The following is a 12,500-nucleotide window of genomic DNA, read 5'->3' as shown; positions in this document are numbered from 1 at the left end:
CACATGCATGCACGCGCGCGCACACACACACACACACACCTAAACACTATTTGTCCTGATACTTGGAAAAAGACACAAGAAAAATATTTATACATGTGGTGTTCTCACACTGCAACAAACAAAGGAGAATGCAAATACTTTTTTTGAAACGTTTTTGTTCTTCAAACAGGGTTTTAAAAAAGATGAGATAATGTAATACAAACAAGATGAAAGTCACAATATACAGATACATATTTTGTGTTCTCATGCTTTGAAAAAACTAACAAACCCAAAATCCCCAAGAATGGAGATACCTACATGTGTGTGGTGTGTGAAGCAAGGAAGAAGAAATATGAAGAGATGCAATGCAGTCAAACTTGAAACAAAAGGGATAAGTACACAAACACAGTGTATTTGATCAGCTTCCAAGTTGTTTAAATACACAGGCATCCCCAGGATGCAGAAAGACAGAAAATGCAAATGACCAAAGTTGTGTGTAGAAAACAAAATCAGTGTGAATCACTCCCAAGTGTCATCCTGACTGCATGAAGAACACACAAATTGTACACCAAAAAGGCAAAACCCAGAGCCAGAGTGATTTGCACATGGTTTTGCCTTAACTGCTGTTCTGTATATAGTCAGGATGAAGAGATGTGAAAGACTATGTACCAAAGATCATAGTAAAAAAAAGTATATAAACAAAAATTTAAGACAATAAAACAAGCATCAGACTAAAAAAAAAAAAAAAAAAAACGTTTTGGAATTTCCAAACACAAAAGAAAGCATTCCTGTGACATGTAAATCCCAAGGTTTCCAAGGATTTGCACATGGGTTCTGGAAATCTCTTCCTCAAATTATGAGGTATTGCTCCACTATTACAGCCTTCAAAACTAATCTTATATGAGATACTGTTCCACTATTACAGTACTAACCGTACAATCACAACATACAGTTGTTCAATCAGTATCGTAAATCATAGGTCTTTCCAGCCCACACCCCCACCCTCTTCACCCATCCTTCCAGACTGTCTATCAGCATGTGCATGCATTGGTGTGTGGCCTCAAGGCCTGATCAGCATTAGGTTCTTTGTAAAGAACCTGATCAGGAACCTGATCTTCATTTTTTTCTTCTTTTTTTTTCTTTTCTTTTTTTTTCAGATTTAACAGACATGAATATGACTGGTTGGTTTATACTTCATGCCAAAAATGAAATTGCTGAGGGGTAGTGATATTTATATAAAAAGAAAAACATTAAATAAAAAAAAGAAAAAAGAATGATAAACAAGACCCAATAAATCAAAGAGAGGTAGTGATATCTTGTAAAAATAATAATAATAATGAAAGAGAGAGAGAGAAAGAAATGAAAGGAAAAAAAGAAAGATACATAAGAATCATCTCAGTCATTCTGCTGCAGATACATGAACACTGGCTGTGCTGAAAATAAATGAAATCTGTCCACACTAGATGTATCTGCATGGTAGTGTCCAGAAAGTTATTCCATGCAGAAACTTACCAGTTTTCACGTGAGTCTTTGCTCATCTTGCTGTCATACATACAGTGGCCTAGATGAAGTGCATGCATTATGAACACAAATACAAACGGCACAGCCATACTTCAATGAATAAAATGTGTGTAATTTACTGTTTAAAACTTTTTAAATGACCACACAGACAGTGATGCAAATGCAAAACATGTTATTCTTTTTACTGACAGCAGTTTAAACAATAGCAGCACCAAAATCTGAAATCAGTACAGCTGCAGATTCAATATAATTTGACATTGAAACCATTAGGGCAAAACATTTTGTCTACATTCAACTACTAGTCTAATATCTCTGCACATCAGTATACAAAATGCTCCATCATAACTTCACATGAAAACCACAGTTCCATACCTTAATCACATCAGAGCAGTAGCTCACAAGTCGCACTTTACGTGCCAAAATATAACATCTACCAAAAAAAAACCACCCTAATAAAATATCTCTGCCCAACATGCATTCTGATATTATTCTTTCGTTATCATTATCATGTTACTAAACAGCATAAGTGAATAGGGAAAAGAAGATTTCTTACGTAAAAATGTCTGACCAGGTGTTTGTAAACTTTACAATATGATGTTAATCTGATAACAATAAACATATATTCATGACGGTAAACTGCAGGTAATGAAGTTAAGATCCCAATTTGAGTCTGTTCATGGACATCCACTAGACTCCACCACGCACTGTGACAATAATTTTACCTTAAACCTATAACAGTAACTGTACTAGGTGACAGGCAGTGTGATAAACAAGTACTTAGATGTCAAGACTTCAGTCTGAGATCAAAATCCTGGTGGTATCTGATGGGATATGGGTGGAGATTTTTCTTGTCTCCATGTGTCACCACATCTGCAGACTGCTAGTGCATGCACATGCAGAAGACCAAACATGAATGTTAAAGATCCTATAATACATTTCAGCATTCAACAGGGTTCATTGGAAACACAACACACCTAGCATGCATCCACCCTAAAGATTTTTTTTTTAAATCATAAAAAGTATGACTGCCTATATGGCAGAGCAAAAACACATATAAACTCAGTCATGAAAACATGACAGTTGCAGTCCACAAACATTCAGATGAAAAAAAAACACACATAAAAAAACAACAACTGCCATGTCCCTCCAAAAGAAAAAAAAAGGCTGCTCCCAAACTGCCACCTCATTTACCCCCCAACCTGTAAAAACAGCAAAGGCACTCACTTCATGGAGGCTTCAAACGGCTGGATGAACGGGGAGCCCCGCATGGTCTGTGTTTTGACAATCTGGTCATCCAGGAGCTGCTGGATGTCATCAATGGACGACAAGATGGAAGTGCCGGAATCACGGTACGGAATGATGACGAACTCCATCTACAAGAAGGGTAACACTGCTTGACATGGTTTGGCAGGAAAACAACACTTGACATAGCTTGGCAGAAAAACAACACTTGACATTGTTTCTTCACACTTCTTTATGAGGAAACAAACCATCAGGGTAAAAATCTATCTATCTATAAAGATATATATAAATATAAATACATATATATATATATATATATAGACAGAGAGAGAGAGAGAGAGAGAGAACGAACGAACGAACGAAGTTTTTTATTGAGGGAAGTGGAATAAGCATACATGTGCTTTTTTTCATCCAGCCCTCAGGGCAAATGGAAATTGAATATGAATCAAAACATCCACAAAGTAGCAAAGAGATGAAGAAATAAAGACATGACATTCACATTCACATTTAAACATGCACATCTACATAATAAACATGTACATTTACATAATCATGATACAAACATCATCATGTCATGAAGGAAAAAGATCAAACCATCCCCCCTCAAAAAAAAAAAAAAAAAGAAAAAAAAAAAGAAACACAGCCCCTCCCAAGCCTCCCCCCCCCCCCCCCCCCCCCAAAAAAAAAAAAAAAAAGTATTCAGGACACTGATTGTGGTTGTATATCATTAAGTAGTGCGATAGCGGTTAGACATACAATTAAACTATATATGCGTATTCAATAAGATAAAGTCAAGTTAATTATGATTGTTGACATATTTGTCCATAAGGTGTGTATGGTAATGTTTTTTGAATTCTTGAATGCTTTTCTGAACATTAAGATTGGATGAAATATTGTTCCATACACAGCCTCCTTAATAAATGAGACTGGATTTAAACAGATCTACTCTTGGAATGGGGATCTTAATCTTGTTGGTCTGGCGGACTAGCGTGGTGGGAAATCTATCGCTCAAAGATGGAGCATAATTAGATATGATTTTAAAAATAAAAACTGCTTTGTTGTATTCAAGTTTAAGCTTTAGGGGAAGAATATCTAAATGTCTGTAGTCGTCAGCAGTCAGTGATGAAGATTTCAGAAGGATTAATTTAAGAGCTCGTCTATGCAGACTTAGTAAAGGTTTTAGTATATTATCGCTAGCTGAATCCCAGAGTGTTGACGCATAGTTAATATGTGATTCAATATAAGCAAAAAAGAATAATTTTCTACAATGCAAATCAAGAAAATGTTTAATTCTGGAAAGCTGATAAATCTTTTTTGATAGGGTTTTGCATAATGACATAATATGACTGGACCAAGATAAGTTGTTATCAATGGTGACTCCAAGAATTTTATGATTATCAACTTCTTCTATTGGATGACCATTAATGGAAAAGAGTGGAAGGTTGTGTGAAAAAGTTTGGCGTTTCTGTCTGGTGGTGAGTATGAGAGAGAGAGAGAGAGAGAGAGAGAGAGAAATATTGTTGGGGTGTGTCAGGCGCCTGTGGTGGAAGCGTGGGATTTTCCCAGCACACACTGCTTACTGATGGATCCCTCCTTCCAACTTCCCACCTCTCCTCCCTCCCCACTCCGTGGCATCTATCTCCACCAACACCCCTCCCCATACCATCTCTCCCTTCCCCCTTCCCTTGGCTGAGTGCAGAGGGAGCAAGTTATTCGTGAAATACTAATTAAAGGTGATATCTCCTCAGACCGCAACCATTCATCTTCAACGTCAGGCCACAAATGTTTTATTTCTCTCCTGATACATTCCCCTGCCCCTTTCCTTCCCCCTTTCCTCAATTTCAATCCCCACTTCCTCCTGTGCAAACCTTTCTTCTCGAGTGATATTTACCGTACATGACACCACTACCAATGGTGTGTGTGTGATGAGCTATTAGATGGCGGCGCATCTTTCGTTACACCACCGTGCCACCGCCTCCCTATTTTGTATGTTAGGTGGTCACGGTTATATTTAAGGTGAACAAGACTACAGGTTTACTGTGTGTTGAGGATGTTCCATGTGTGTGCGCACATGGGTGATAGTACAGCATGGGGAACATGATGGCCTTGTTGGTAGCTGTGATTACCACATGCTGTAGTCAGGTATTATATGCCAGTGGGATAACACATAGCTGGATGTGTTTAATAAGATTTGAGACCAATGAGAGTCAGTTCTATGTTTTTGTGCACACAGGCTGCTAAATATTTACCAAAGACAATTTACTTGGTATTATGATTACCAGTGAGATACTCTGTGGAGCAAAAGTGGAGATTTATTCAGTCTTTATGGAAACAGTTATTATAGTAAGATGGTTTAACAGGAGTTAAACACAGGGAGTTGTAATTGTCTGCCCTATATTTGGTGCGCATTATCGTATGTCACTGACTGTTGGAGGTAAGCTAAATGGAGCTTCTTTTACATCTTTATATAGATCTCTTTGAGAAGAGAGTGTACAACTGGGTATTGAGTGAAGGAATGGAGAAAGGTTATATGTGGTGTTGTTTAATTTGTCCAGACAACATACTGATGTTCCTTTAAGATCAGCCTTTCATGGCAATGATGTCTAGCATATGCTATGGTATTGTTTTGACCTGGGTTTTGGTACAGTGTGTGTCCCAGGTGTGCTGCTAACTGGTAAGTTATGATGTGCTGCTAAGTGCTAAGTAAGGATGTGCTGCGAAGTGCTGTTTTAATTAGGGAAATAAACACCTACATTCATCTTACTAAAGGACCCTGCTTGTGGTACGAGGAGAGCATGGAATGTGCACCTGTCCTGTGCCTGTGTCCTCTACCCATTCTACCCTACCTCCCACATCTACCTACCCCCTAGCTCTACTTTCTTTCAACTTAAACAATATATATATATATATATAGAGAGAGAGAGAGAGAGAGAGTGAGAGAGAGAGAGAGAGAGAGAGAGAGTGAGAGAGAGAGAGAGAGAGAGAGAGAGAGAGGTAGGGAGGAAGGGAGGGAGGCAGGCAGACAGACACACAGACAATGACAGAGAGAGATAAAGAGAAAGTAAATAATAAATCCAAGCCCAGATGTCTTCATTTTTGGTAAAGAAGTGGAAGAAGTGTCAAAAAACACAAACTGGTCTCACTTTTAACCTACCCCCTCCCCCCCCCCCCCCCCCACACACACACAAATATATATATATATATATATATATATATATACACACACACAGAGACATATCAGCTGCTGCTCTAAAAAGTACTTGCAAATGGACATCATGGACACACACACACACACATTCAAGCTTCAACACTTATCACAACAAATGCTCTCCCCACTACACACACACACACACACACACACAGACACACACACAATACACACACACACCCAAACACACACACACACACACACACACACACACACACACACAACCACACCCACACACCCAAACACACAAACCACGCACTCTCTCACCGGCCCCCAGTCCTTCTTCATGGTATCCAGAGCCTTTTCCAGGGCATACTCTTTGCTGGCAGCCTCCGAGATGCCTTCAAACTTGGGGATATACTGCTCCAGGTTCATGTCCACAAATTTGGTCAGGCAGGACGACTCGTCTGGCTTCAAGTTGAAGCCCACAATCTCGGAGATCTTGTCCCAGTGGCGGTCGCGCAGGCCGGGGTTGAAGAGTGTCTGGACCAGCGGAAGGTGCTGCTTGAACTCCTCCACCTTCACCTTCACCTGCAAGATTGAAGAGGGTGGAGGAGGAGTGTGTTCACTTTGATTTTAAATCAGGACACACTGGACAAAGTAATTTTGAATGGTTTGTATTGTTTGTTCATTGTGCATGTTGTGCATACAAAAACACACAAAGAGACAGACACAGACACATACACATACACACACACATGTATGAGTGAGCGTGCATATGCAAGTTATTATGTCAACGCATTTGGGTGTTTATGTGATGCATGCAGTGTGTGTATGCTTGTGTTCATGAGTGTGCATGCCTGTGGCAACTATGTATCATGATGCAAACACCCACAAATGCATGTATATTTAAAAAATGTGTATGTGCATGCATAGGCCTGTTCATGTGCATGTAAATGTGTGTGTGAGTGTGCCTTTGTCTGTGAAAAACAGTTTTCAACCAATACTTCTAACCTTCTGAGCAATCTTCTTGGGTGCAGGGACATGTTCAAACCCTTTCTCCAGCTTGTACATTCCCCGCCAGAAGTTGCCAACATCCTGATCCACAGTGTCTGGGTCAATGTTGATCATAGGCCCATCCATCCAGTCTCTGATGGACAGCAAACATGCCTTCATTATCAAACACCCAAACATCTAGTATCTGATGGACAGCAAACATCCCTTCATCATCAAACACCCATCCATCCAGTCTATTGGACAGCAAACATCCCTTCATCATCAAACACCCATCCATCCAGTCTATTGGACAGCAAAAATCCCTTCATCATCAAACAACCATCCATCCAGTCTATTGGACAGCAAACATATCTTCATCGTCAAACAACCATCCATCCAGTCTGTAATGGACAGCAAACATCCCTTCATCATCAAACAACCATCCATCCAGTCTACTGGACAGCAAACATCCCTTCATCATCAAACAACCATCCATCCAGTCTACTGGACAGCAAACATACCTTCATCATCAAACAACCATCCATCCAGTCTGTAATGGACAGCAAACATCCCTTCATCATCAAACACCCATCCACCCAATCTGTAATGGACAGCAAACATCCCTTCATCATCAAACACCCATCCACCCAGTCTGTAATGGACAGCAAACATCCCTTCATCATCAAACACCCATCCACCCAATCTGTAATGGACAGCAAACATCCCTTCATCTTCAAACAACCATCCATCCAGTCTGTAATGGACAGCAAACATCCCTTCATCATCAAACAACCATCCATCCAGTCTGTAATGGACAGCAAACATCCCTTCATCATCAAACACCCATCCACCCAGTCTGTAATGGACAGCAAACATCCCTTCATCATCAAACAACCATCCATCCAGTCTATAGTGGACAGCAAACATCCCTTCATCATCAAACACCCATCCACCCAGTCTGTAATGGACAGCAAACGTCCCTTCATCATCAAACAACCATCCATCCAGTCTGTAATGGACAGCAAACATACCTTCATCATCAAACAAACATCCACCCAGTCTGTAATGGACAGCAAACATCCCTTCATCATCAAACAACCATCCATCCAGTCTGTAATGGACAGCAAACATCCCTTCATCATCAAACAAACATCCACCCAGTCTGTAATGGACAGCAAACATCCCTTCATCATCAAACAAACATCCACCCAGTCTGTAATGGACAGCAAACATCCCTTCATCATCAAACAAACATCCACCCAGTCTGTAATGGACAGCAAACATCCCTTCATCATCAAACACCTATCAATCTAGTCTGTAATGGACAGCAAACATCCCTTCATCATCAAACACCTATCAATCTAGTCTGTAATGGACAGCAAACATCCCTTCATCATCAAACACCTATCAATCTAGTCTGTAATGGACAGCAAACATCCCTTCATCCAACCAAGACCCATCCATCCAATCTCTAAAATAAATGACAACTACTTCTGTTTTTGTTGATGGGCAACCAACTTGATGCTTGAAGAATATACTGCACTGTGGTAGGGGGAGGGAGATGAGGGGGGTGCAATTTTTGATGGGACTTTGTTGTTGTTTTTTGTTTTTTTAATTTAAAAAAAAAAAAAAAATTTATAATATATACGACCATTTTTAATCCCACCATAGTTGATAGGCAGTCACCTCCATGGCGGAATTTGCTGCACTGGAGAAGGTGGAGGGAGAGGGGGGTGTTACAGTTTTTGGTGGGATTTTTTTTGCATAAGCAACCATTTTTAATTTCACCATTAAGGTAGCCACATTCCATCTTTGGGGATGGTGCATGCTATGTGAATGTGTCATTCATACCTCTGGTCCATGGCAAGCCAAACTAACCTCTTTGAACAGATGGTGACGGGATTCAACATGTGTGCAAGATATCATACATGCGTTCACACATGGAAGCTTGGCTTATAGTCTCATTTGAAAAACTTGTAGGGTATGGAATCAGAACCAAGGTGAATCCCGACGGGAAAAAATCTCCCTGAACTGAACAGCTCAGCAGAGATTCAAACCCCCAACCCCAGGATCACCATCCAGCAATCTACCAAATGAGGAATTTGACTTCCCCAACTAGCAATGGCCTTTGTGCAACACCCATCCACAAACAAACATCACTTCTGTCGTAGAACTGACCATCAACTACAATCAACAACAAATACCACCTTTATCCAATACTCGCCCTTCCAAACATATGTGATGGACAAACAACAATCGCCTTTGTCCAATCACTGACCAACAATCTGCACTGCCTTTGTTTAAGACTAAATGTATACAAAGAATAATTATGTTTGCCGCATGTTTACATCATTGTAATTCTTTTTTTCATATCATATGTTAGACTTCCTGACATACATTCTCAGTGATTTAGTGAAGGGACAAGAAAGCTATTCATAAGGAAAACAACGCTATAACCATTTTCGTTTTTCTAGAAAACTAATCAAAAAAAGAAGATAACTGTTTTGTTTTTTAAAATGTGTAATCATTTTCTGGAGAAAAGTTCATTTACCCACTTTCAAAAACCTGACAACAAAAGCTGATTATTCTTCCACTGCTGCTTCTCAGCCATTCCTCAAACAAAAAGACACTACCCCAAGAATTTAAATCAGTTGAACCCAGTCACTATGTACATACACTTCATACAGTCTACCTACACAAGCTGTAATTTCTCATGCTCTCCACCCTTTCCAGTCAGGTGGCAGAATGAATGAACTCACTTGTATTTGGTGTTGAAATCAACAGTCATCTCGTACAGATGGAGGTACGGCTTCAGTGTGTTGATGATAGTTACACGCTGAGGATATGCTGTTGTATCCCACCCAAAGGACTCTTCCTCATGGTTGAAAGCATCAATCTGCACACACACACACACACACACACACACACACACACACACACCCATCCACACACACGCACACACACACACAGTGTTCCTGATCATCTATCAAACTGCTGGATACTGTGAAGTTCTCTATCATGATGTGTTTTCAGTGAGACCTACACTGACAAAATTAATGGATTTCTTGTCTTGTTTTCTATCCCTCTGTCTCAAACTTGTGCATGCACAAACACACACACACATACACACACACACACACCGCGCCCACACATACACACAACAAGCACACATACACACACATGAACACTCATACACACACTAACAGACATACACACACACACAACACACACCCACACACATGCACACACACACACCATACACACAACATGCACACACACACACACACACACCATACACACAACATGCACACACACACACACACACACACACACGCACACACATGCACACACACAAACATTCAATACACACTCACAGACACAGACCATGACAGTAACTCCCCAGCCCCATACCTTGTCAGCAGCAGCCTGCAGCTTGGTGTCGAGAGCCTGTGATTTCTTGAGGTAGCGCTGGACTTCCTGCATTTCACCAAACGTCTGGAACTCCTCCATCTGCTTGGCATAGCTCTCCAGCTCCTCTGTGAATCGCTCCCGACGCAACTGAGGAAAGAAAGCACTTCATTTATTATTACTATCCAGGCCAAGGTTCAGTCATTTTCAAAGCTTGAGATGGTGATAATAATCTTACCAAGGCCAGGGCCTTTGACAGATAAATGTAAAGACCCACAGAGGACTTTTCCTATCAGTAACTTGGCAAAAGAATATTTCATCAAAATCCTAAATGAAACCATCCTTTAAAATGTTTGTTTGCATGGGGAATCTTAGCTGCTGAGAACTGTATAACACAAGAGTTATAGAATCTATCCAGACAAAATCTGTTGAGTTCCATAATAAGCTGCCACACTGCCAAATGCACAAAAGCTGAGAGTTGTATGACTGCATAATCTATGAAGTTAATAAGCTGAGAATTGTACTACTGCATAATCTGTGAAAGTGAGTAAGTTTCAAAGTGAATGAACAGCTCCTGGTGCATTTGGAGAAAAGAAACACATAAAGCAAACCTCATGTTTTCCTCAGTGTTGGTAAAAACTGACCTTGAGGGCTTCTTCAAACTGTTGCCTCTTCTCCGCCATGATTAGCTTGTGCTCTTCAAACACGGATGGCATGCGTCCATGCCACATGAACACCTGGGCATTCACTCGCATTTCCGCTGGTGAAAACTGAGCACAGTCAGTTAGGAAAGTCAGACGCTCCTTTGAGGCATACAATCGTTTCTCCAGGGTGAAAATGGTATCCGACTCCACCTTTTCGATGTAAGCTTTCAGTTCCATCAGTTCATCTGTGTTGGATGGGGTGGTCAGAGCTTTCTCCGCAATGTTCTCATAGTCGTCACACAGCCTGCAAAGGGTTTTCCAAGAAAGGCTGAGACAGCAGGATATATCTGCTTCAAGGTTAGGTTTTGCTTTATTTTCTGAAAAGAGACAGATGCATATTGTGTTGTGTTGTGTTGTGTTGTGTTGTGATGTGATGTGTTGTGTAGTGTTGTCTTACATTTTGTCATAAGAGATTTCCTAGTGTGAAACTCAGACTGATCTCCCAAGGATGAGTGCATCACCACACAGCAGCACCACCCATACATTCTTTTTTCCTGTATTTGTTTTACTATCACAGTGGATTTTTCTGAAGAATTTTATATGGGACAACACTCTCATTGCGGCAAGTTCTTTTACATTCACTAAGTGCAGTGCTGCACACAGGACCTCAGTTTACTGTCCCATCTGGAAGACTAGCACACAGACCACAACTCAAGGTCTGAGGAAAAAACAACAAGAACACTTCCTTGGTGCTTTTAAGTGATGTGACCAATTTTGCTGAACGGAAACAGTGCAATCCCAAGAGGAAGGAGTCCAAATTAAGAATGGTGACCAAAATAATGAACTGACAATTCAGTCTTACCTCAGTTGGCTCAGCCATCCACTGACAAGTATGTCCATCTGCAGCAGTCTATTAACTCTTTCACTGCCAAGTTTCTGTGTGTAAAACACTCCCCAGTGCCAAACACTTTAGATACGATGCTCTTTGTCACAGGCTTATCCTCATGTCAAAAGAACACAATGGACTTGTACACATCAAACTGGGTCAGAGAGCAAAGGTTAGTCACTGCTCTATTCGTGGGGAAACTGGCTACAGCTGTCAAGCTTTGTTACAGTGTGAAAAACGGTCCTTTTCACATGACCCCTGGATGTTGACTAAAGTGGCCTATGGCGGTGCACTGTCTAGTTGACAAAGGTCGCCAATGGCAGTGAAAGAGTTAAAGGGTTAAAACCATTGTCTATCACCTCACTTTTTGTTTTCTTCCTGGTGGTCGTTGCACATCTTGTTCAACAGTTTGGAGCGCAGGTTGTCGGATCGCTTGGCCAGGGCACGGATGAGCTCGTCACAGTGCACTTCAAACATCCCCACACGCACCACCTGCACAGTATGTCTTGCAGTCAACTGGCATCATCATCCGTGTATATCAGAGTATGAGCCAGTGAATGAATGTGTGTATATGTGGGTGTGTATAATTATGTGACTGTGTGTGTGTGTGTGTGTGGGTGTGTGTGTCTGTAAGTGAATGTGTGGGTGATTGAATGAAAGACTTTGTGGAGGTGTG

At 40.8% G+C, this 12,500-nt stretch overlaps 2 protein-coding genes across 2 annotated transcripts in view; both read right to left on the bottom strand.

Annotated features, from left to right (window-relative positions):
• Nucleotides 1-11,926, bottom strand: part of LOC143286198 (dynein axonemal heavy chain 7-like) — a 126,956-nt gene extending 115,030 nt beyond the window's left edge. Inside the window, exons 1-7 of the mRNA XM_076593833.1 lie at nt 11,801-11,926; nt 10,939-11,242; nt 10,298-10,444; nt 9,646-9,782; nt 6,905-7,040; nt 6,218-6,481; nt 2,725-2,873 (exon numbers count right to left, since the gene is read on the bottom strand). Coding sequence (XP_076449948.1) covers nt 2,725-2,873; nt 6,218-6,481; nt 6,905-7,040; nt 9,646-9,782; nt 10,298-10,444; nt 10,939-11,242; nt 11,801-11,838 — 1,175 coding nt within the window. The 5' untranslated portion in view covers nt 11,839-11,926. The remainder of the gene's footprint in view (nt 1-2,724; nt 2,874-6,217; nt 6,482-6,904; nt 7,041-9,645; nt 9,783-10,297; nt 10,445-10,938; nt 11,243-11,800) is intronic.
• Nucleotides 11,927-12,184: 258 nt separating this feature from the next.
• The window catches only part of LOC143287316 (dynein axonemal heavy chain 7-like), a 25,399-nt gene continuing 25,083 nt past the window's right edge, over nt 12,185-12,500 (bottom strand). The window contains exon 14 of the mRNA XM_076595304.1: nt 12,185-12,316. Coding sequence (XP_076451419.1) covers nt 12,185-12,316 — 132 coding nt within the window. The remainder of the gene's footprint in view (nt 12,317-12,500) is intronic.

Source organism: Babylonia areolata, chromosome 1 (assembly GCF_041734735.1).
Source record: "Babylonia areolata isolate BAREFJ2019XMU chromosome 1, ASM4173473v1, whole genome shotgun sequence".
Lineage (NCBI taxonomy): Eukaryota > Metazoa > Mollusca > Gastropoda > Neogastropoda > Buccinidae > Babylonia > Babylonia areolata.
This window is presented reverse-complemented; position numbering and strand designations above follow the sequence as displayed.